Source organism: Nestor notabilis, unplaced genomic scaffold, assembly GCF_000696875.1.
Source record: "Nestor notabilis isolate BGI_N333 unplaced genomic scaffold, ASM69687v1 scaffold11357, whole genome shotgun sequence".
Taxonomy (NCBI): domain Eukaryota; kingdom Metazoa; phylum Chordata; class Aves; order Psittaciformes; family Psittacidae; genus Nestor; species Nestor notabilis.
Window position 1 is genome coordinate 1 of NW_009937824.1, and position 26,082 is coordinate 26,082.

Consider the following 26,082-nt stretch of genomic DNA (forward strand, 5'->3'; position numbering starts at 1 on the left):
ACCCCCGGTCCCGCCGGGAGGGTCATTGTCAGCTCGGCCAAATGCACAGCCACGCCTGGAGGGGAGAGCCCCCGGCCTTTGTGGACGGGCTGTTCCTTTGCATGTGAATGGGGGAGTTTGGTAAATCCCCGGGCCTCGGCTGGGGCGAGGAGGAGGAGGAGAAAGGGGGTTCGCTCCCAGCTCGGGGTTAATGAAGTGGGAAAGGAGTCTTTCAAAGAGGCCTGCAAACAACCCCCCTCCCCGGGCAACAAACCCCCGTCCCAAATCCTACATGGATTGACTTAAACCCAGGGGATAAGTGCTTTAAATTAATCTCATTGAATAAGAATGAGGCCAAACAAAACTCTTTAAAATCATATTAAAAATCTATCAAAGGACAACTTGCAGTGGGTGTGCTTTTCATTTTGTGAGCGCAAAGGCAAGGAGCATACAGCAACCTTCCTCCCATTTACACCCCGTCCCAAATCCTACATGGATTGACTTAAACCCAGGGGATAAGTGCTTTAAATTAATCTCATTGAATAAGAATGAGGCCAAACAAAACTCTTTAAAATCATATTAAAAATCTATCAAAGGACAACTTGCAGTGGGTGTGCTTTTCATTTTGTGAGCGCAAAGGCAAGGAGCATACAGCAACCTTCCTCCCATTTACACAGCAACTTGTAGCCGTAGCAGATTCCTCCTCTGACATTAATGAAGTACAAGGCTTCGTTACACGTTTGTAATTGCAATATTTAAATTTGCCATTTCACATCTGGAAGAAGATGGAAACTCCCTTGTAACAGCAGGGCTGAGCCAGTGCTGTAGCACAGTGACAGGGTCCAGTTCGTGCTATGAGGATGGTGGGTGAGAGCAGGGCAGAGCCCAAGGAGACCTGCTCTTTGGGAAGGGGGAACAGCCCTATCAGGTCTGGCTGGGAAGGAAGGAGGGCAGAGGGGAAGCAAGGGCTGGAGCCATCTCCTCCAGGGAGATCTCGAAGCAGAGTCAAGCAAGGCAAGCTTCAAAATAAAGCAGTTTAGGGAAGACACCACACGCTGTAGGTTCTTGTCAGAGAGCTCCACACTCGCCACACAAACAGCATCCGCAGGAGAATCTCAGCAGCCCCAAAAGCTGAAGGACCAACCTCACCTCCAGCTCATGTGCAGGGACGAGATGGGACCCCGCTGTTCAACAGCAGAATCCACCTGCACCTACAGCAGCCCCTGACCAGGCTGGAAACTCTACTCTGGATTTCTACAGGCTGGTGCCAGGCAGGCATTACCCTGGCAGGTCCTCAGAGTGGGACAAGCTGTGCTGAAATCAGGCAAAGCAGTGTAAGTGGCAGAGCTGAGAAGGAGCACCAATCCCATTAAGGAAACCTTTGGAGTACTGCACCAGCTCTGCTACACCGACTTCTCTTGGGATACAGTGACTCCAACAGACAGGCTGCTGGTGGTTGGTTTCGGCTCCAGGCTCTGGATCCAAGACACAAACTAGTCAGTGCAGTGGGTTTGCCAGGCTCAAGCACAGTCCTGGCTCTCAAACCCCTTCTGGGCTTTCACCCAGCTTGAGGGCCATCTTCCTCCCCTCCTGACACAGCTTTAATCAGGACCACCACCCTTGGACCAGAGAGAGAACAAAAGCTGCTCCACTGAACCACGCACACAAATTCAATGACTGTTTCTAGCAGAGATATTCCATGTTTTCATCTGAACACCAAACAAAATTAACCCAGAATGGAAAGGCTGAACAGTCAGAGCTTTTCCTGCCCTCTCCCCAGGCTTATGGAGAAAATAAGTTGTTGTGAACAGGGAGCTGTGTTCCTTTCTATCCTGCTTAGTTACGAGTGCTTCTCCACGGGGGGTACCGCCACTAAGGTGTACTGTGCTTGACCTAGCACAGAAAGTGGGTGTTCAACTGTGACCTTTGTTCCTCAGGGGACCCCCTTGCTTTTTCCTATCCCAAAGCCCTGAAGCATAAACTCAAGATGTTCCAGCTGCAGAGCAGAGGAGGACATGGGCTCCCACTGCTGGCAAAGGACACGGAGCTAGAAGAGAGCTGAGGAAAGGCGCAAGAGCATCTCCTGGGAGTGGCAGAACCCCAGGTGTGAGAGCAGGGAGTGGAGGGGCAGCAGGGGAGGCAAACCCAGACCAAGTCCAGGTCTGTCTCATAGGCAGCTTTATATAAAGCTCCACAGTGCCATCATTTCCAGACTGAACACAGAAACTTAAAGCTGCAAGGCAGGAGGGCCCCTACCATTCATCACAATCAAAACAAGAAAGAAGCCTAACCAAACACTGGTGCAGCCAAACAGAGCTGCAGATTCACTGCACGCTGCCAAGAGCCAATCTCCCCACCCATACCAGCCACAAAGGCAGTTGCCACCCAGCCAAGACCCCTGCAACACACACCACATACCTCAGAGCAAGAGGGGACAAACTCAGGAGCAGTTCAGGGCGACATCCACCTGCTCCACGCCAGGGCTGTGCCAGGGGAACCCACTGCGACCCCCAGCAGCTTCTCCAGCATTCAGGTGCTTGGAGGACCCAGTTCCTGCTCTGCAGCTTGGTCACCCCTGCTCCAGGGCAGGTATCACACCATGCCCTGCCCTGCTGATAAGGTGCTTTCAGTTGATCACAGATTAACTGCAAATTTACCAGGTTCTACCTGAATTGAGTGTTGCACCAGGACAAAGCCAGCTCAGAGCTGAGACAGAGCTGCCAGACTGTAAACAAGGGCAGAACTTGGTTCCTGCTGACCCAGCTACAACTCAAACACATTTTGCTCATCAGCCTTCAAGCTTATTAAGAGCAAACTCAGCTCAGCTTCAGGTGCTTGTGTATTTCTTGTAACACCTTCTCGTTCTTGTTTAACAATCCCCTCCTCTTCCTTTACCTAATCCCTCCAGTAATCCAGCACTACCTGCTAAAAGATGGTGAAGCTGGAAGAAAAAGGCATTCTATTTTTTTAATCACACTATTCATCATAACCATTTGTAATGTTACATTCCCAGTTCCTGGAGATGGCAGTAAGATTTCCTGACATCTCTCACTCATCTGCTGTTGGCCTTTATTCCTACTATTATGAATTTGGCAACAGACCCTATAAATTCGTATGTGACAGTCAGGAGAAGGTCATGTATTTTCTCCTCATGCACAAGATCAGTTCTTCCCAAACTTACACTCTCTGCATAACTCTGAGTCATTTCCATCCTCGCAAGGTTTCTGTTTAAGCTGACATTTGCCTTAAACCCGACTGCTCTTCCAAACAGTACTCATAACAGAATCAGGTAGGCTTTCTTGTTATTTTGTCTTACTCTAGTAGATGCTGGTAACTTCATTATCTCTGCATAAACATGTTTAATTTTATCCTGGACTCCTTTAAACATCTTCCTGGAATGTTAAGTAAAAGCAGCGTGTTTGGTAATTGCCTGGGAGAGAAGAAAAACCCCATTTTGGTTCTCAAAGTTACACTCATTTCAGAAATTAAATACTTTTGGGCCAATTGCTTCCCTCCTACAATCCTCAGTATGACTCATGATAGCCCTGAGCAGGTGCCCTCAATTCCATAGTCACAAAGTGAGCATCATTTGCATCTGGTTATACTCCTTTCTCAGTACTTTTTTCCTGCTTGCATCTGAAATTGCCACTGGATTTTAGCACTTTCTAGTCCTGCATTAAACAATGTGCCCAGCTTGGGTCATGGATGGGCTGCTCTTCCTCATCTCTTTCCTCAAGGAATATGCACACAGGCCAGAATGTTCTGCACTGTTTTCAAGTGTGTACTGCTTAGAGCTTGTGTTCCAGGAGGTGATGGAAGAAGCACAGTGAGGCAGACAGCGAGAGGGAGGTGGGTGCTCACCTGCAGGTCCTGGGGGAGGTTGTAAGTCTCCTGTAGGCCGTGGGGAGCACCCACTCTCCCTCGTGCCCCACCAACTCAAGGGGAGCTCTGTCATTGACTTCACTAGAGCTCAGGTTCCATTTCACACGCTGGGCAATGGTGCACGAGTGCTGGCCTCAACATGTTAAGGCCATACTCCATCTCTTTTCTCAATAATCCAAATTCTCTGATGATAAGCAAGAACAAGAAAAAAAGAGAGATGGGAAAAGCCAGAAGTGAAATCCATGAGCTTGGGATGTATTCAAAATCAGCCTACCCAAAGCACACAGAACCCAGAAAGCTGGGGTTATCACTGGCAAGTGTTTTAGCAAGAGCCTGCAAAGGCTTTAATGTTCAGAGATGAGACATTTCATCCATGCTCTGCGTTACACAATTAGGTGAGACAATATGCTGCAGGCAAGGAGAAGGTTGGAGATTGTTGGATGCCACACTGGCTCTTTCCCACAGTGATGTTCATTCCCAAACTCAGGAGTTTTGACATGAAGTTTTGTGCCCATGAGCTCTGCCCCAAAGGCATCATGTGTCACTACACTGAAGAGAGTTCTCCACAATCCTCCACTTGCACTGGAACTGGGAGACCTTTTACAGGTGCCAGTATCTGACTAATGATCAGTGTCCAGGGATGGACTCTGCACCAATGCACAAAGGGCAGGAGAGAAGGTGGCAGCAACATGGCTATGTGACCTGAGACAGGAGCAGAAGTGACCTCATGTATAATCACTGGGGAAAGGGCAGTCTCCTCTTAAACACGGCCCTGGAACCTCCTCTGCCACTACTGTTTATCTGGCTAAAAATGAGCAAGCAAACAGATTGTGGAGTATTTCTACAGCTCTTTTAAACAGGAAAGCATCTCCTGTCTGAGTACACTTGTCTCACTTTCATGCTGTGGAGACATCACATTTCTCTGAAAACCATATTTAACCTTTTTTATTTTTCTTGCAAAACCCACTTAGAAATGTGGTGCATCTCCATGAAGCCTGCAGCAGTGCAACAGGACACGCCTGGATTCGATTCCATTTGGACCTATGCAATGAAGGGGAGGAGGCCAAGAACTCCAAAATCCCTCCCATATTTGCCTGATAAATTGAAACACTCCTGTGTTGATTTGGCAGGTCACCCTGACCCCCGGCAGAGGCACTCAAGCAGGTTTTGCAGCCAACCACTGGAAGGTCCCGGCTTATGTTGGAATCTGCTGGTTGCCAGGTTTTCTCAGCTTTTTCTTCTTCTTCTTGACCTTGGATACACCAGTGTCCATCCCACTGGAATATTCAGATCGTAAGATCTCAGCAAGGCAACGTTTGCCATGGGTCTTCTTGAGAAGGTCGGACCTGGGCAGAGGGAAGAGAAGAGGAATTAGATTTCCTTCTCTCCGAAACGCTGCTAGGTGGGTTACTTATTTTACAGCTGTGGAAAGTGACATTTGCACATTAGCAGAAGAGCAGCTTCCTTTTCTTGAGGCTTGATTTGAAATTCTGTCTCATGCAAAATTAGATATTGTTGTGACAGGTTTTCACAAAGGTGGCAAAATATCATGCCGGTTTTAAAAGCAAGCCTTTGTTCTGTACAAATGCTCTTGCAGGGGTGGCGGGGAGCAGGAGGAAGGTTGTGTGCTGAAGGCTGATGAATTAGGTGACACAGCAGTTTGAAAATGATAATAATAGTAAAAAAAAAAACCCCTAAAGTCTTAAGACATTGAATAATGGAAACATTTTATAAACAGAGCTTATACCCAGAGCTTGAAAACACAGAACCTCCAAACAAGCAAAAAAAAGGCTGGAGTCTAAACCCAACAGACTCTTTTCTTGCAGCGTCCTGCAGACATCACATGCACCTTACAGCTTCCCTCTCCAGAGACCAGCTTTTGCAAAGGTAGCTGCATTCTGCCCAGCCACTAAACTCCAGCGTGGATCTCCCTGTAGCCCTAAACTGCCAGCTATAAATATAAAAACCCACTCAGCATTTTTCCACCACAAGTTCTGCCACTGCTCTATAACCTTGGGCAAATCTCATCCCCAGTGCTGCTATCACCCTCACCCATTTAAACTGCAGGACCCGTCGTTCCCTACCATGTTCCCATGGTCCCAGGCACGAGGGGTATCCACACCCCCTGGTGTCTGCACATCCCACTCTCCTTTTTATAATGCAGACCAGTAAGATCCCAAAAATTTCCAACAGTGAAAAGAAATCTATCTGTCCCTCTAAATACAAGGAAACAGGAGTCCCTCATCCATGCCAGTGTGCACTTACAACACCACATGGACCACAGCAGTCCTGAAGGTTGGCACCTTATAGCACTGCCTTGCGTAGTTCTTCCAGGTGTCCAGAACCATGCTGGGATCACAGGAGAAGGAAGCATTTTTGGCTGCACAACAGATCAACCCATTCATTAGACCACACATACAAAGAAAGCAAGGGAAGCAAACTCTTGGCTGTCTGGGGTATTTGCTTGCCCCCTTTTCCACAGCTTGTTTTCTATCCCTGTGCAGGTTTGATGGCTGGAGTGGGTTTGGAAGGATGGATCAGAATGATTAAAAGGATGGTGTGATGATTACCACTGACAGTTTTCCCTAGAAGAGAGAGCCTGGAATACACAGGGAAGAAGACTCTGCTACCATTGGTGTAGCTTCCATTCTCTCACTAATTAAATGTTCAAGCAGAAGGGCCAGAGACCAGACATACCAGAGAAATAAGACACAGCCACCACCGAGCCTGAACCCACAGAAATGAGATAAAAAGACAGAATGAACTCAAAAGCAGCCATACAGCTAATGAAGCAAACGCGCTGTTGGTAGAGCTGTATGTGCAGCACCTCCACAGCAGACGTGCCTTGTCCAACTGCCTTCCTGAATGCACAAGCCCCAGCAGCACAGGGGGGTGTTTGTGGGTGGCAGGCCAAGGTGTCCCCTCAACCAACCCAGCTCTGCTGCAAGAACTTCATAACGCAGCTGTATCCTCTGCTCAGCCCCCTCCATCACTTGATAAAGTTTCTGTTTGACACTTTCATTGTGTCTCCAAGCATTTACTACAGTAATTTGAGGGTTACCAAGCAACAGATCAGTTTACTTAACAACAGGGAACTATCTGCTGCAAAAGGACAAGTAATCCACCAGTAGCTGCCAGGCTGAGTTTCAGCTCAGCAGGGAGGTTGTCCAACACTTTATTATCAATCATTGCCCAATTAGTAAATCAATACCCCCTGCTGTGGTGATCAGCTGTACACGGAAAAGCAAGGATGCAGGGAAAAGAGAGGTTTCTCCCTCTAACTAGGGCCACAGAAAATCAATGGACCTGTACTGTGGAACCTGTGCTGATCACTGAGAGAGAAGAAAAGCAGTTACCAAGGCCCTGTGTAACCACGAGATGGAAGAGCCACCAACAACAGCAAGAGTCTGCAGTGACAGTACATCAGGAAAAACGCTCCAGGTCAGGATCCCCGGCTGGATTCTGATTACTGCTGTAAACTTGTAAATTCCCCTTTCTGCTCAACTGGTGAAAGTCTCTGGGGCTCTGCCAAAGCAGCCAAGATAACATCAGTGAGGAAAGGCACCCTGTGGTTATGAGACAAAGCCCAGGAGAACAGAGCAAGACCTTGACACTCACCCCCTGAGCATCCTTGGGCAAGGTATTTAATCTCTTTGGCCTTTGTGTCCATTCTCCCACCTCCTAACCCGGGATGACTGCATTTTCCCTGTTGCCAAAGGCTTGTTTGATGTTGATTTAAGACAGTTGTGTGGTGATACTGTGGCAAAAAGCTTCACAGAAAGGCTGTGAATTTAAGATGCAATTGCAACACAGACAGAACCCATGTTCCCATGACTGGATAAACACCTGGATTGTCAGCATCTCTTTCTGTGATCTCATGTCTAGATATCACATTATATTGAGCCCTAATGAGAACACATCACGTTGATAACGGGCAGAGAAATCCCCGGCCCTTTAAATTCCTCCCTCCACACACAACAGTCAGTCTTTAGGTTGGAATTACAAAACAGTACAGCTAAAGGGAACTTGCAGGGGAAGGAAAGATTCACTAATGACTGACCCATCCCAATGTGCTACAGTATGAAGACTTCAGCAGAGCTTAAAGGAGAAAAGAATGTTCAAAGGGATGAGAAAATAGCCACTTTTATTAGCTGGGGGAAAATGAGACAGGAACAGAGAAGTCATAACTCAGAAAAGAAAGCAGCCCGAACACACGAGTTGGGAAGAACCAGTCCCTGAACACAAGCCATCTGACTTCCCTGTGTTACTGTCCGGCACACTGGGTGTTGAGTGCTGTGACATATTGGATGCCAGGCAGAAACACCACTGGACTACTGCTCTTTTATGCCAGAACTGGGATATCAGGACTCCCATCAAAGACAGATGGGAACTGGTAAGTAGTCAAGAGCCAGCAGAGATGAGTAGGAACCACCTTCTAACTTCAAGTGGCGGGCACATCATCCCTTCATTTGCAAGCCTTAACCTCAGACCAGCCACTCCTTTGGGCTTTGTGTTTGGGGTACAGGGCAAAAGCCGTATCACGCTAAGATCTATCTACCTGCCTCATTATCAAGGGGAGAGAAAAGTGCTTTGCACAGTGAGGAAGGGAAGGCAGAAAGCTTAGTAATTGCTTGGCATAGTCTGAGAAAGCTCCTCTCCTCCTAAAGGAGACAGTGGAAGGAATAAAAGACCTGGGTTTACAGCTATCTGTGCACATCTGTAATTAAGCTGCAACCTCACAAAGGCTGGTACTCCAAGCCTCAAAAGAGAGACAATAAGGAAACAGAGAAACTGTCCCCAAATGACTTTGTTATATCCTGAAAGTCCAGGAAAGACCAGGCCAGAGAGAAACTTTTAAAGACAAAAAAGCTCTGTCCTCCTCCACAAAACAGGAATAATTTTTTTTCTCTCTTTAAACATCAGAAACTCATGAATCTTGCTAAAAGCATCTCTGAATGATGAAAAGGCAGGAGAGGAGCATCTGGAAGAAACAAGAGACAAAAAGTGTCCAGGGAAGGAAAGAGAACAAAATCTTTCTTTCCTCTGCTTCAGTTTCCTTCTACTTCCACCTACAGAGCCACTCCCAGCACTCTGCTCCCCTGCCCCATCCCACTCAGGAGCCACAGTACTGGTGCTGCCCAGACTCAGAGGAAACCTGAATGATTTGGACCAGTCTCCTTTTCTGGCCACTTGACTCTAAACTCTGCTTTGCTCAAGAGTATCAGAAAAGATTCAAGGCAAATCGAGGCAAAAAACCACAAACAGGTGTATATTTGCAGCACAGGTGATTAGTCTGAAATCCTCTCTGTTGTTTCCAGCTCTGTCTTCTGCTCTGCCACCTGACACTAACTCACCACAGAAGTCTCACCTAGCTTAGGTATAACACACCTTCAACGTACTTCCATGTGCCCTGGGTGACTGGTGGCTTTAAGAACTCTGAAGACACCTTCCACTGAATTCCACAATCACTAGCAACAAGATGGTAGAGTAACAGGAATTATAATACTATGGCAAAAAACACCAAGACAGAACTAAGCTTTGAGGATGTTCAACATAGCTGAGATCCCATGGACAGCTCCAAGGCACAAACAGAAGAAAAACATACACAACTTTGTGTTTCTATGTAACATCCCACTCATCTCCCACACATTCCTGGTAAGACTGTAAGAATGATCATCAGACTGAATTCGTTACAATATGCAGACCATCATCCTGGATTTGGAGACTCTCAAACATTTGGGTGTGAAAGGACCAACTGGCAGCAGTGAGACAAGGAAAGAGGATGACACCATTTTTCATTTTCACTTCAAAATTCTATGTTTCATTGACACATCTGCTTTGTCAGAGACCTCAATCACAAGCTGATCCCCAAGCCAAAAACTCCGACATGCCAGAATAATGCTTCACATATGTGTGGTTTCTTGGGTATCTTTTGATGGCTCAGAAGATACCTCTGCTAGTCTTGTTAACCAAATGGTGAGTGAGCTTGTTCTTAGAGATATCTCCTTCAACTTGGTCGGCACTGCTGTCTGTTCCTTTGTCTTGAGCTGTGTGAAATGCTGGTGCAAAACAGTGCAGCAAGTATCTTTAACCAACACACAGCATCTGCAGCAACCAAAGGCTCCCAAATTTCTCCAGCTGAGGAATGAGGAGTATTAAGTTCTGACACAGAGCCCCAGAACTCATGGTGTGTCTTTGGAGGAGACAGGAGTAGGCTGTTTCATTTATCAGAAAACATTTCAACATGGATCACGCTATCAATCTGCCTGACAGCATCTCCAACAGCTCTTTGAAGTTGTGCCAGCAGCAGAGCTGGGTTACCTCTGGGCCAAGGCTGCTGCAACACCTGCTTTTTCTACTTAATACCGTCGGATGAACCATCTGCAGCCAGTGCAACCCTGTTTGGGTTTGAGTTTGGTTTTTCTGTTACTGTTTTTTGTGGGGTTGGGGCAAGAAATTCATCAGCAGTCCCACACTGCTCTCGACAAGTCAACAGATGGCCTAGGTACTCTGCACCAGCTCATGCAAACTCTAACTTGAGAAGTTCAAGGAAAATTATTACCTAGTGAGAATGAGCAACAAGTGCTGTTGTGGAACAGTCAGAGCAGACCTCATACTAAGACGTGCAAACAGTAAAGCCCACCTTACCCCTACTGAAGTGAACTGTACTTCAGCTACACAGAGACAAACCCCCCCCAGTTTCACTACCATCCCTTGGTCTTCACCCTGCAGGGAAAGGCCAAAAGCACAACTGGGAGGCTGGGAACCTCCCAGGATTTCCCAGCCTAAAGGACAGAATATATTTCAATTAGAGAGAGCTGATCATGTTTTGGTGTGTACCAAACAGCACGGAAGTTTTCCAGCTCCATGTGCAAGCCCTACTAGCTTGCTCAAAGATGGCGCAAAAGCTTTGTACTGCAGCTATGGTGGAACAGGACTGTAATAAAGGGCATTGCTGCATGCAGATATCCATCAGATGGATTTACAGTTATACAACTTCAATTTCATAATAGGACTTTGTTATAATGTGTCATGATGTGGTAAGCAGGAATCATTTGTTTCCCTCAACTGACTTAACGAAGTCTGATGGTGATGCTTCCTTTCACAACAGCCATGGCTCTTTTTTGGATCCATTTGCACCCAGTCCATGAATACACGCTCTTACCTGAGCTCCAGTCTGGCTTTCTAGAGCAGACTGCCCAAACCAAGTGTAATTCCCAGTGGGCAGAATTCCAAACTTGCATTTTGACTAATTAAGTGATATTAGGAAAGCTATAAATGGCACACAAAAACTGGCAGGGAAACTGCTTCTAATGATTATACAATTGCTGTGCAGGGAGACCCAGCTGCAGCCTTGATTCGCATGCCCTGTCAATAGAAGCATTAGTCTTTCCAAAATTGTCAATGCCAAGATGTTCAGAAGTGGAACAAAAATATGAGGTAGGACAGAAGGTAAGAGGCTACTAGCTTTCACCCAAAGGAGACTGCTGCCCTAGCCATACAGGAGGACACACAGGGTTACAAGGTATATTTCCCAGTAGAAGTCTAATTCTATCTGACCACTAAATGCTGAAGAATGAATTAGTACAATAATCTTGCAGCCAAAACCTTTAGGGCACGATGATATCCATACTCAGAGCAATAGCAGTGTAATAATGATGTAAATAAATTCCTTCAAATTGAAGTATCCTGGACACATTTCCTTGATCCCATTTTAGTTAAGGGTTGGACTTAAACTCTGAAGCCTAAGGGAATTTTCACCTTAATTTTTATATTCACTTTTTGTACATGCTGTAGCAACTACGAATATACTTGATACTCACACGTAAATTCAATCTTTCTGAGCATTTCTGGTACCAGAGAAATCCTGTAGCAACGAGTTCCACAGAATCTATTGAACTTAAAGATTTATTTCTTTCTTTGTAATGACTTGAATTCACAAACAGAGCAAATTAAGTTGCAACTCACCACAGTGAAACCCTTTGGGGACATACACCAGCCTTCCAGAGTTCAAAAGGAGAAAACAGACCATCAGTCACCACAGAATCTCGTAAAACCCCACTGACCCAAAATGCAAAAGATTGAGTAGCACAGGGATGCTTGGTGGAATGGCAATAGGTCTTTGGCATCTGCATTGTGAATGAGTCAAAACCCATGTCTATCTGGCATGTCAGCTACTTCCTGTGCATGCTGCTTCTCTGCAGCAAACGAAAGACAGTTAATCCCTCAATGGAAGTGGGATCAGCTTCCTTACGTCTACCCTTCAGTAAAAGCATGAGCCCTGACACTTAGTAAGCTGATGTACTACTGTAACTTAATACACAGTATCTGGTTCATGAGCTCATGTCTTACAGCATTTTGACTTTTAAAAACAAAATCGTGAGCAATTATTTACCATCTTCAGATCGGGTTTTGCAAGAACCACTACAGCTGAGGGGGCAGTTGGTTTGCACAAAGAGGTCTAAAAAATACATGAAAATTTTACACGTGCATTCAGAAGGAGAGGGCTGCTCCCACATTTCAGCACTGAACCGCCAGACACCTGGCTCCTCTGTCTTCCTGTCTCACCTTCCCCAAGCAGGCTCTCCAAGGAGGCGCTAAGCACAAAAGGAGACTTCAAAAGAAACGAAGAGTTTTCTTTGTCCTCGTAAGGAAACATTTAATGATTGCCTTTACCCCACTTTCAGCCTGGATTGCCTGTTCTTTATTCTCTGGGCAGGTGCTGAGAGATGAGGCTTTAGTGAGCGGACTGATTAAAAACAAGTATCAGATGTTTGGAGACAATGTGTAATACGACAACCAACACTCACGGTATCACATAGGAAATATAATTAAAATGATTGCTCTGTGACTATGCTATTATAATTTCAAGCCTTGCATTTTACAATTAAAAGCCATTTGTCTTCTAAACGGCAGGATGAATTCTGAGTGTGAAATCAAAAGCATTTCTCTGTAAGTCAACAGCACTATCTTGATTTTATGCTAGCAGAGACTGAATTAGAATCTATATTCACTTTCTCTAAACTATTCTATAAATACTAATATATCTTCTCTCTGTTTTGGTTTTTTTTTTAGGCACACACAGACAAAGTTGATCAGAAACAAGGTTCACAGGCAAGAACAATTGTTGCACATCACAACTTCGGCTATTTCTGCAGGGTCTTAAACTTTCCAGATGCTCCTGGATTTGAAATCTGGAGCTTGAGCCGTGACGAACCTGTGCAAAGTCTGCCCACTTTCCCTGAGCTGCAATTATATGATCCACGTGCAAATGAGCTTCCAAATCACTCTCAGATCATTTGTTCTAACACCTCCACATCCCCCAACCCCACACGTCCTGTGCATAAACTACCTACTGTATATTGAGCTTGTCTGTACTATAATAGGATGAAGACTTGGGGAGGAGGAACTCTGTCTAAAAGAGGTTCGTAACAAGGGAAAAAGTAGCTCTAACAGAGTAGCAACATCATAGGAACAGAGAGAGGCATTGTTGCAGGCCAAGTAATCCTATGACACGCTACTGTCAGTCATAGCTTGACACCCTGCTGGGCCAGCAAGACATCAAAGCCCACCCCATACCATCTTACATGCTCTTTATCGGCTAATCAGGCTATTCTTCCTGAAATAAAGCTCCGTTAAATCCCCTGCTCACAGGGGCATTCCCATCCTGTTGCCCATCTGCTGGTGAGGGTCAACTGAAGCAGGAGGCAGATCAGTGGCCTGTCCCTGGTGGCTTCTCAAAGCAGGACAACGCAGTCTCCAACTTCTCCTTTTAAAATCCCTTCCCTTTCTCTTTTTTCCACCCCCAAGATACGTACATGTGCGAGAGATGTCACCAGCCCAGGAACAATTATGTGGATTAGTGTATTAATGGCTAATGTTTGCTAATGGAGTTTGCAGCAACAATTACATAGAAAGAGTCACAAGTGATACTGATAAAAGAGAAAAGATTTTTCTCCTTTGAATTACTGCAGTGATTTCCCTGGCAAGCCAGAGGTTTGTATCCTGCCATTGTGCTAAGGAAGGCAGTGAGCCCTTAATGTTGTCATCTCAAAAGGGAGGATTATCTATCCTGTAGAACCAACTCAAAGCAACTAGGATCAGACGTACTGAACACCTTCAGCTCCATTTCAAGTGGAGAAGAGGATTCAGGGCTCTGCTCCTCCAGGAGCATCAGGGAGTCTCAAATTCCTCACACAGGAAAGGAGTACTCAGAACAACCCTGTCCACACACCAAAGGGGACAGAGCTGTAACTCTAGGTTTGCTACAGACTCTTCTTGGAGAGATCTCACGGGATTTTGCAGAAATGCTTTTGGCAGAACTACTAAAATCCACAGGCAGCAGTGCCCAAGTTTGTAGAAGGATCATTTCTGCCAACAGATCTGCCTTTTGATTTGGGCTTGTATGTATATAACTAGTCATTCAAATAATTAATGACCAAAAAATACACTGCAGTCTTCCTCTTTCTCTCAGGTACTAAGCTAATGTCTTCCTAGGGAGGAGAACAAGCAGTTGAAGTTGCAGCTGAACATTCTGGGAGGATGGACACAATCTGTCCCGTGGCAAATCTGAGAGCCAGGAAACCTTTGGTGGAAGTGCAGGAGAAAGCCTACAAAAGGCTGCCTGTCTAGTGTAGAAAAAAAGGTGACAAAAAATGCCACAGGAGCCCACGGAAGGCCTTTAAAGACAGTAAAACACACATTTTGCTCCTGATGCAGTGGTATTTGTCAAGGCCAGGAAAGAAGAAACTCTTGAGAGACAAATCAGCACTTACACAGCCTTGCTCATCATGTGCAGGACAGTCAACTTCAAATTACAGAAGTAAAAATATTTATTTTTCTGCTATTTCCTTGATGCTTTTATCATCCTGTGCCCTACATCAACAGCAAGTACTTATAGGCACAGCTGTATCTGCGAGAGCCCTTCCCTAGAGACGGATGAGGACAAAGAGTTGCTGTGCAGTTGATCCTGAGCCAGGGATCATAGCTCTCCATAGGACCATGCGACTGGAAGTGGGCATGTGAATGGAAAAAATCTGGCAGTTTCTACTATGGAGGTGCTTGGCCTTGACAACAGAACTGCTGCTGGAGCTCTAGCTACCACGACCTGTGCAAGAAAGAGAATCAATATACGGGAAGTCTCATTCTTTGCTCTGGAATATTGCCTGTACCCTTCCTCATCCTTCAAGGCCGCTCTTCAGTGAAGTACAAATAAATAAAAAACAGGCTGTTCCTGCTCAGAAGACTCACAGGAGATGATATTTTTCAAGTGAAGAGAAAATAGAAGAGCTGCAGCAAACCCCAGGCTAGTCTGTGTAGGTGCACCTCCACACAGCAGCTTCCTTCAAAGAAAAGCATCTGAATTCCCATTCAACCAAGTTGGTTCAATAAATGTAATTTTTAGGCTGTCTAAAGCTATTAGGAAAAGGGGAATGAAACAACAGCTCAGAGAGCAATGCAACCTAAGCCAATGGCTAAACATCATTTAGCCTCTCTGGAAAAATCACACATGACGTGCTCATGGCAGCGGTGTTGGATTAGATGGTCCCTTCCAACCCAAATCATTCTAGGATTCCTGGAGCAAGCACAATCATCTTGAGGAGCAAAGCACACCAGTTTGTCACATGGTGTTCCTCAGCTCAGAAACACCAAGGTGGCCTACCTTTTTGGTCTTGGTTTGGTTTTCTTCTTGGAGCCCGCAGTTGGAAAAGCAGTCAGATTCTGGGGGGCATCTCTCAGGCCAAAGCTCTTAGCCAAATGACCCAGGTGGAGAGATTTGATGTGGAAGATGTGCTTGAGGTTCCTGGGATAGGTGGTATAGGCACAAAGGAAAGACTGCAGTGCTGAGGGGAGGAAAAAAAACCAGAGAGAGTGAATTCTGTTTGCTACTGCATTTTTATATATATACACTTAAAGATTCAGCTGTTCCAGCCAAAAGGACATTGGTCTTGTCCTTTGGGGCACCTCCTGGTCAGCAGCTGGTAGAAAAGGTTGGTATGTTAAAAATCTGTGAAGGCTGTATAGTACTAATACAATCCTGAAAGGAGAAGGTAAGTGGTGGTGAAGCGTTAGGAACTGAAATAAAGCTACATTCAATTGCATTAGGTTTGCCTCTTGCAAGAATGCCCCTTCTGCTAGAAAGGGTGATGTTAGTAGCACATCTCACAGGAAGAGTCATTGACATCAGTGGTAGCAGGTAAATGGAGAGAAGAAATAGAGAGACAGGGATGAAGAGAGGGGAACAGAAGCATGGAGATGGCATAGGAAGACTCCTCTGATATTACAGTCCCAGTAGTCCGTGCATTTTTCACCAGTTATTAGCTAGTCCCTTATAAATATCCGAGAGCCAGATGGATTTCCTGCCTCATCATCACACTGAGAACAGAGCTCACTTTTTCAAAAGGAAAAAAAAAAATAATAGAATTGCATGCAAATTTCCCTTCACATCTTTATATTCCTGTAATGCCCTTCCCTCAGGGCTCATTGCTCTAAAGTCGATCATCCACTAATATGAACACTACCACTGCTCTTCACATACCCAGAACATTAACTACACCCAGGCTGTCCTCTCTACTAAGGGGAATAGAGGGACTTTTAGTAAGGAAACTCTACAGCTCAGAAAACGCCTCCCTTCAATCCTCTGCTGCCCTTCTGCTTGCTAAACCTCCTGTGTCCCCCCCCCAGCCCTCGCTCAATCCACCACCTATATCACTCTCTCCCTCTCAACCCCTGACAGCAGCAAGCTCTAAACTCTAACCTCTCCTGCCCTTGCCTGTTGAGCCACCGGACCAGCAAGTTTGCCCACAGCTTATGTCTAATCTCTTGGCAGCAGCCAGAGATTGGAGTTTATGAACAGTAATAAAAATGTCATTTTAGCAGATCAGCTCCTGGAAGGACCCAGGGAATCCATCAAAGCTCTGTTTACTGAGTAAAGTGAACTCCTTTTCCCAATCGATGAGAAGAAAAGATTGAGTTTTTTGCACCTTCTTCCCAATTTCACAATGCTACTCTTAGAGGCATCTGAGCCATGAGACCCATGTTTTCCCAAAACCAGAATGCTAAATTCCAAATACCTCATCTTGGTGTCTAATCTAAAGGTCATGCTTCTGAGGGCTTATAAACCAGCTCAAATGCTCTCAAAAACTCTATTCTGCTGCTTTTTTCTTTTTCATAAAGTTATTGGTCCAATTCACCTGCTATGAGAAGGTGTAACTCTTGAAAAGAAACAATACGAACGCGCTCCTGCTTTGACTTTGGTCCCGTTGGAGCCAATATAACTGTCGTTCTCACAGCATTTGAAATGGTTGATACTAAAGATCCTATTATTATGAAGGCTGAGCTCACCTCCTACAGTCCTTTGGGCAGGAAAGGCTGCTGGTACGAACTCCCCTGATCAGAGTTAGAGAACCAAAGTGTCAAAGGCCCCATTCTTCCCAAAGTCCTGACAGACAACGGTCAGATCCAGTCCTGAGTCAGAGCATGTAAAGCCAGAGCAAGCTGCAGGACACTAACCCAAAGCTGAGCTAACAACCCTGCCATACCTGCAGGTCAAAACCTCAGCTCATGCCACTGTCTGACCTCTGAGGAGCTCAGAGCTGTTAATGTTCACCACAGCACCATGAGATCTAAATGAAGACCTCTGTGGGTGTGCTTCTTTCTGAAATCTTTACTATTAGGTCTTTAGACCTCTGTTGCCACAGTCACATTTTACAGCTTTTATGTGTAATTTCAGCTTTTTTATTTTTTTAGTTGAAATTCTTTTATAATTTCATAATCAAGGAGATAGAGCTTCATGAAAACAACTCAGAAAAGCTGGAAACTGTGCTGGTCAGGCCATAACTCACATAAAGGGTACCTCATCTTAACACCACAACTGCCTGAGCTGTTACTGGGTTTGCCATGCCAGTATGAATCTAAGGCAATGTATACTCCCTGGAGTGGGAAGAGTGGATTTAGGTTGGTCCTCTGTACCCATGCATCCCCACTTTCCTATAGGAAATCTAAGTGTGGAAAGTCTGATGGAGGTTAGATAGGTTGGAGTGTTGTTTTTTTAAAGAGGTGACGAGGGTAATGAGATATGAAAGAGAGACAGGAGACATAACCTGTTCACCATGCTCTCAGCTGGCAGCCAGTTCCCAGCACTGGCCCTGGAGTGCAGCCTCAGCCACACAGCTGGATAAACTGGTGGATGCATTTTGTCAGTGCAGAGCATGTGGGAACAAGGAAGAAGCATGCACCAAAACTGCCATGGAATCAAGCACTGTGCTCAGCAGCGGGCTCCTGGAACTCTGCTGTCCTGGCAAACACACATGTGCTGAGAGCAGAAAAGATAAGGCAAAATACTCAACTAGTGACTATAAAATGGGAAAATATGAAGGAGAAAAGCAGGGCTTCATAGAATCCCAGACTGGTTTGGGTTGGAAGGGGCCTTAAAGTTCATCCAGTTCCAATCCCCTGCCTTGGGCAGGGATACCTTCCACTAGAGCAGGTTGCTCTAAGCCCCTGTGTCCAACCTGGCCTAGAAGGCATGAAGGATCAGAGTCTCCTGAGCTTTACCTGCCCCCATGGCTCCAAAATGGAGCACACATCACTATGCAACTCTTCAAGTAGTCCTCTATTTCCCAAAAAGGGCTCCACACTTCATGAGATTTGTCCTTCAAGTAGCAGGGCCCAGCCATACCCCTCCTCCCACCCATCTCACTGCTGATCGTCAATCAAGTTTGAAGGGCAGCACCTTCAGTGAACCATTTGATTTGAGTTTGGAAGATACGGGGCCGAGAGGCAGAAGGGGTGAGCAGGCAGGGAGCCACTCGCCTTCTGAAAACAGGCTGCAGTGAAAACACTGCTTATTAACATTGACTAGGTCAGAAAATGGGGGAAAAGAGAAAAAGAGAGAGAAACAAATGCATCTCTGGCACAGCTTCCAATTGATTGTCTGCCATGAAAGCAAAAGCCAGCTGCCATGTTAATTATTCATGATGCCTGGCGCAGAGGGGAGGAAGAGGGGGCTTATGGAAGCCACTCAGCAGTGGAAAATTTGCATATGCAGATAGAAGAGGAGGAAAAAGAGGTGGAGTGCTCCTGTACGAGACAAACGGGATGCACAACACTTCAGCATTTCCTCATCTATTTTCTGCACTTCTTGTCCGTGGCTAAAGAAGTTATTAGTACTGAGGTCAGCAACAAGTGTGTGTGGATGTGTGTGCACAGTGACACGCACTGCCTAGAGAAACCACAGAGGTTTTCCAAGGGTGAGCAGAGCCAGCTGGTTGTTCTACCCCCAGTCAGTTCAGGTTAGAAGTTTGCATGGGGTATGAGGAATCCCAGGGGAGCAACAAGAAACTCATCCATGAAGAATCAAGGATTATGATAGTATTAGTCACATGCTTTGAGACTGATGACTTAAAAGTGCAGCTATAAAAGTGATTACACCAGTGAAGCAGCACAACACAACCTGAAAACGGGTGCAAGCCACTTGTGTTGCAGCTTCTAACACTTCCACTGTAGGAGAAAAAAACCCTGAGGAAAAACATCAGCTCTGCAGCTACTGGAGTGTGTGCGTGCAAGAATCAGCACAGTGACATGCAGTGGCAGGGGGTAGAGCAGAGTTAATCAGTGGGATTTCAAGTACATCAGTACAACCATGCACCATTAAAAGCATGTAGAATAATTTGGGGTAAGCAGGTAGAATGAGCTCTGGTCATTCTGCTGTGTCATCACCTAACAAGTTAGTATGACATTCAGATAAAACCAGCACCTTTGACCACTTGAACAACCACTTCTCAGGATTCCAAACACTTTAATGTTGAACTTAACTTCTATCTTGAGAACAGCCTTCCCTTATCTAGTTTCTGTGATGACACTGCACAGCTCAACGGCCAACTTCTCCATGTTGTTTTGGATCCCCTTAGTATGCAATTTATAGCACATATGGGACACTTGTGAACACACACATACAGCAGGTAAATAGAAATGATGTAGACCATTAAAATTCACCACAACAGGACCCCTCTCATCCAAACCTAACTGGAAATGCTGCAGAACTGAAATCAACAGGACTTGTATACAAGCACAGATAGCAGGATTTGACTCAGATCAATGTGATCTTCATCTACCTGGAACATTAACTACCACCAGGTCAGCCTTAATGGGCAACAGAACAGTGCATAGAAGAGGGGTGCCTACACTGCACCACCTTTTTGGCTCTTACCAGGAGACTGCTTAGTGTTTATTTTCCTACAACATCTCTGGCAAGTGTTTAATCTTTCCCCCAAATCTACCTTCTTCTCGATTTTCGAAACTGAGAAGCAGAAGAGTTTCTTGTACTGCTCAATGACAAGTGCTGTGCATCCTGCTTGGCAAAGATGGGAGATCAAATCCCAGATTTGCACCTGGCTACAATTGTTAAATCCATCCCAGTTTTTCTCCTGTTGCCCACTCTCTCATTTTTCTCCCATTCCACACAACAACCTCCAGTCTAAGATCCTTGCCTGTTAAGAGCTGCTCCCAAGACATCCTGTCTTACAGGCTTCAAACTCATCCCTGGTGTAAACTGAAAGCATCTAAGGGGTACTGGACCAGGATGTGACTTAAGCAAGTCGCTCACGATCTCCCCAGCATAACACAATCTATTCACTCATGCGATTGGGTCAGAGCCTTTGGATGTGAATCCTATCGAAAGCCAAGATTAAACCTCATTTGCACGTAATATGGGAATGCAAGAAATTAACATTTAATATCATCACAAAGCCTTCTGGGCTCATCTCAACCCCCTACAGAGCCCAATGGCCCCAAAATGTTTCTTCCAGGCCTTTCCCCTGAAGCTCTCCCCCAGAAGAAAACCTTGGCAGCTTTTCTAAGCCCTTCTGGATTAAGCTGAAGAGAAACACACTGACCTTTCTTTGCCCATCGGACTGTCCCCTCGCTGGAATGAACGTGGTCTTCAAATTTAGTCTGCAAGACCGTGGCCCGCTCCCGGACTTCCTGAGGGTCCGTGCCACAGGATTGCTGCAAGGGCGGCGGGAGGATTAGAGGAAAGAGAGAATTTGAGTCGGGAATAATGAAGCAGTTTACAATAGATTTAATAACAGTAAAATCACACAGTAATCACCCAGGGGCCAACAAAGGTAATCCTCTCAATATTACTAGAGGAAAAAAACCCATACAGATAAAGATGTTAACGTCAAAGCAGCCTGTGCGGTGAGGAGAGCAAATCAGTTTTAATTTTGTGTTTTCTAACATCTATCAGGTATCTTTTTCCCTCACTCCCACCCCCTCCTCGATTCAACATGCCGGATACCACTGCTTATTTCCATTGCAGTTATTTGGAATAACTCCCCCCAGACTCTAAAGTAACAGTTTTAGACTGATGTTGTAAGTTCCTCCTTGGGCAGAAGATCTATGTTCACCCTCAGGCTCCAGAGAATGGACCAAATTCTGTACCTGTGAACAAAGCCAACTGTATGAACTTCTCACTATTAATGTCCACATGAAGTTTTCTTACTGTCCACAAGTCATACTTAACCATAACTGCCAACACGTGGTTCTTCTAGACTAAGACAAGCCCCTTGCAGCAAAGGCAGGACAGAATAAGCTTCCTCTGACCAAAAGGGCAATTTTGCATGTGCTCAAGCTTTCCCAGGCTCAGACCGTAGGATACAGTTCAGGAAATGGCAAACAAACATTCCTGGGAACAAGCTGTTACTGGGAGGAGAAAAGAAGCTGTATCTCTCTCAATTACCCAGGCAGAGAAAGGAAATGTGGACAAGGAAACAGGGGAATTTTTGATGGGAAGTTGACAGCAAACCACAAAGCCAAGCATTCATGGATGTGAACCTCTCCCAAGAAATGGCCACAGTTCTCAAAAGCTACTCAGACACAAACCAGCATCCAGGACTAAGAGTGCCAGGTCCAAGGCAGCAACTTGATACTGGTCAATCCTCTCTTCTGACCAGGGCTGGCTGAAAACAAACATCCACCTCCCACAATTCTGTACTAGGTCTGTGCCAAGGCAACAATCCCGTTGTTCCTTCCTGGAAGATTTGCATGCTAATGCTGCAAACCCCTCCTTCCCCTGCAGCTGTGAGCTCACCTCTGCACTGCTGCCCGCCCAGGGGAACTGTATCACACTGACACTGTGAACCTGGCTGATTGTGGAAGCCAGGCAATGCTCCTGGCACCCTGCACAAAATGTTTTACTGACCTAGATCTACCACTCTGTAGCCCAGCAGCAAATCTGCCCAGAGACAGACCTCAAATGTAGCCTAAAACTCCCTGCACAGGGCCCTCCTTTGAACTCAAGATCCCACAGTTTCCAGCCACTGGGTTCAATGCAGCAAACACACCTGGGGACTAGAGTTCCTGCTCACTCATTACCTGGACTATCTATTGTCTTCTCCAAAGACAGTGGTAGGTACATTAAGGCTACATGAAGAGTCTCCCAGGTTTCTGGCCTCTGCTATGTGTCTCCCAATCCACTTGAGAAAGGCTCACTACACAACTTGTTTCACAGACACCTTTTAGTTTGACTTCGTATGTGCCTATTAATCAGTTGAGACAGTCTCCAGCCGAAGGGCCTCTGTAAAGGTTTAATAAGCTACAAGTGGTGCTGCCTCCCAAAGTGGACACTCACTGCTGTGACTAACAAGTTTCCATTGATGTGAAACATAAAACTTTCTCGCCCCGCCTGCTCCTCCAGCCCCCATCACTTTTCTTTTGTTAAGCCTCCTGGCAGCACAAAGTGTCACCTTCCCAGCGTTTTTTAATATGAATGTGAAATTAGTGAGGTTTGCCCTTTCCCCTGGCGGACAGAATCCTCTGTTATTAAAAAGTAAAGCACTTTAATAATGAAAACTTTTTCTCTTTTTCCTGTGTTTTAACTGTTTAAAATTAATGAGAAGGGCATAACGGTTGTCAAAGCGATATTGAAAGCCGAGTAGCCAGGACCGAATAAGCACGAAAATCCCTCCAGAGTGTTAAATAAACAGTGCTTCAGCCCCCTCTGAATCCCTCTGTTGGTTATTGTATACATTCTGTAACAGCACTCAGAATAGATCTGAGCACCGGGGAGGCAGAAAGGTTTCAGAATTCCAATAAAGGCCTCAAATTAAAGACAGCCTGGTGCGAATTCCAGGAGAAAATTAAAGAGACCTCAAGCTTAAGTGACAGGTGACTTGCTTCTGTGTCACAACTGTCAGGGGATTTAGTGATAATATGGCAATATATTACAAAGGACTTTTCTTATTCCCCCCTTTAGGTTTCAAAATGAGGCATCTCTTCTTCCTGGTGCTGGGGGGAGAAAAAAAAAAGTAAGACAAAAATGAGGGATAAGAAACTAGGTGCATAATTTCCAAAGTGTGAGGTCAGTCCAAGAGAAATAAACGGGGAAAAAAAAAAGCAAATGGCAGGAAACATAATGTACGTGGAAAACAGCATCTCCCCTCCTCCCATCTCCACCTTGTCTTTTATCCCCTTCAGCTCCTTGAGACAGATCTCATTTTAAAATTGCCCCCTAATGGGCATGAACTCCCCCCCACCCCCGTGTTTGATTCCTGCCTTTCAGGGAGGTTCATCTAAAAAAATAAAAACCAAGCCAATACTAATAAAACCAAAACCTAAAATCTAAATTTAAAACTGACTCAGAGCCAAACCAAGAAAATCAAACCTGCCACCATGTCTGGGCAGATCAAATAAACCAGTGCTACTGGAGGTGCACTGGAAGCCATCCTGTATGCTTTGCTCACACAGGTAAGCTTTAATCCTGCTCGTATCCTGGTTTGGATGAACAGGACAGTTAATTTGAGACCTTACACGTTTCTCCAAGACCCAAAAGACAAAAGCCTGTCCCAGGGGTTTGCTTGATCTATACCCCATCTAGATGAATTTGTTACATCTGTTAAGTAAGAAGCATTATTGCCATTAGGGAGATAGTGGGATAGGAGAACTTTTTCTACCTTGTGTTTGCTTAAAAGCCTGTTCTGGCAGATCCCCAACCACTAGTCTGATAACTGCGGTCAGTAACAGTATCTGAGAGCTAAAAGAAGAAATGGACCTGGATGCAAAGTTATTTAACTGGTTCAAGACATTAGGGGGACTCCCCCAAATGCCAACTGCACCAGGAAAAGACACACTTACTTCTTTCAGAAGAAGGAAACTTCTCGTTATAAAGACTGCAGCTCTTAGGTTTGAGAGGCTGGGACAAGTACTGAAAGCTTCTGATTTCAATAAGAGAATATGTTAATGGCAGAACGAATTGAAATACAATACAACTAGACTAAGGTCGAAAAGTTCTTTCTTGAAACAGTAAAAAAACCAAAAGGGATGGGAAAAAAAGCACCAAAATGCCAGGCTGTAACATCTCCTGCTTCCATTATCCGTCAAAACAAAATGAAGGACTTTGTTTTAATAACAACTTTTTACTAACCTCTGCACACCTTCTCTAGAACTCACCAAGTCCCCCTGCCCCCTCCATAAAAGTTGAAAGATCAAATTTATTCTCTTTGTAGGCAGGTGAACATTCACACACCCAGACATAGCCACATATATATTTTATATACCTAAATATAAAATATACATTTTACAGGCACTTCAGCCTGCTCCCTGGCTGCACACAGAAGCCCAAAATACACACGTTCCAACATGGTACTTATAATGGACTTTAGTTGAGGCAATGAGAACCGAAGAGCATTATAATGAGGTTCCTGTGTGCCTGACTATAATATATACATGACTCAATGCACGGAGAGCTGATAAGCAAAGCTAACGCTCTCTCAAATGGCAACATCACAAACAGATCAGGTTCAGCTCCTCATAACAAGTCCTCAATCACTCTCTGTCCTATGCAAAGTCCCACTGCATTCCCAGCTCACTGTACTTGTCTTTACAGCAAATGTACAGAATTTAAGAGAGATTAACCCTCCGGAAAACTTGGAAACCTGCCCCTGCAGCTTCTGAGAAAGCACTGCAGACCACTTACAGAGCCTCTGATGGCGATAAAATACAAAGCTAACAAACAGAATGAAGCTTTGACTGCATTTAATATATTCTTTCAAGTGATTCCTAAAGAAGCCTATTTGATCTTGACAGAACTACTGTAATTTCATCCCCACTAAATGATACACATTTTTTTCCATAAAGAGAAACTCTATTTCTCAGTCCTGATCCTTTCAGACTCTGAGTCACACAAAAATAGGTTACTCTGTATGTGTAAATTCCTGCAGCAGATTCAGACCATCCTAAACCCAGGGTGGATATACCTCAGCTCCAGTGAAGTCAGCAGCAAAATCCCATTCACTTTGATGGCAGAGGGAAAAGAGGAATTCAATCCCACCTTTGACTGCCAGTGAAAAGAACCAGCTCCTTCTGTGCATGTACTCATGTACCCAGCCCAGCAGCGCATGCCCAGGCAGCACTGCTGAGCAACAACCAGAGCAACTGCTGCTTTCAAACATGGTTTGGGTTTGATATTTTTGTGAAGAAAAGGGAGAAAGACAAAAGAAGAGTATTTAGAATATTCTGTCCTTAGATGTCTAGAATATTCTACAATTTAAAAGCATGGTATAAACACCTATTTGATGAGTCCTGACAGCAAAAATACTTGTGAGCTTTTTATTGCTGTTCCTTTGGAACAAGGAACATAAAGGCACTGAGATGTTTAGGTGAGTGTTTCTGAAATGAATCAACAATTTTGAACCTCTGCACGTACTGGGCTCTGACATTCAGCAGGCTTTTTCTCTTGCCACTTTTCAAAAGCCACATCATAATCTCCTAGAAAAAATATGTTCCATTTTTTTGCCCAGTTTCCATGAAATCAGATTTGTCCTCAAGCCCAGAACAAATAATATTCTGTCCCACGTCAGCAACAAATATAAAGTGCAATTTCTGCATAAATGTATTTGTGGAAAAACTCTCCAAAAGAAGCCCAAAGTTACCTGCCTATAAGCACATTTGGGAGCAAAGGAAAGTATTTCTAGACAGAACTATTTAACATAATTTTTGAATTAACAAAGCACAGCTAAGAACTTTTACATATTTGTTGAATGAGTTAAGAGGTCATATCCTAGGCATGATCCAGACATTTGAAATACAGGCACTGCAGGCTGACTACAGTGAAAAACCATGCAGTGATGGGTAGGAGCTTTAAACAGAGCTGTATCTGAGAAGAGCCACAGATCTGGCTTTCTGTGAAATACAGGGTGTGTAGGGAAACTGCACATCCTTCAA

At 45.0% G+C, this 26,082-nt stretch overlaps 1 protein-coding gene across 1 annotated transcript in view; it reads right to left on the minus strand.

Moving 5' to 3' along the window:
* Positions 1-5,056: 5,056 nt before the first annotated feature.
* The window catches only part of DDX31 (DEAD (Asp-Glu-Ala-Asp) box polypeptide 31), a gene marked incomplete at its 5' end in the record, with an annotated part of 47,354 nt that continues 26,328 nt past the window's right edge, over positions 5,057-26,082 (minus strand). Inside the window, 3 exons of the mRNA XM_010019028.1 lie at positions 5,057-5,207; positions 15,524-15,704; positions 20,757-20,868. Of these exons, the coding sequence (XP_010017330.1) occupies positions 5,057-5,207; positions 15,524-15,704; positions 20,757-20,868 (444 nt within the window). The remainder of the gene's footprint in view (positions 5,208-15,523; positions 15,705-20,756; positions 20,869-26,082) is intronic.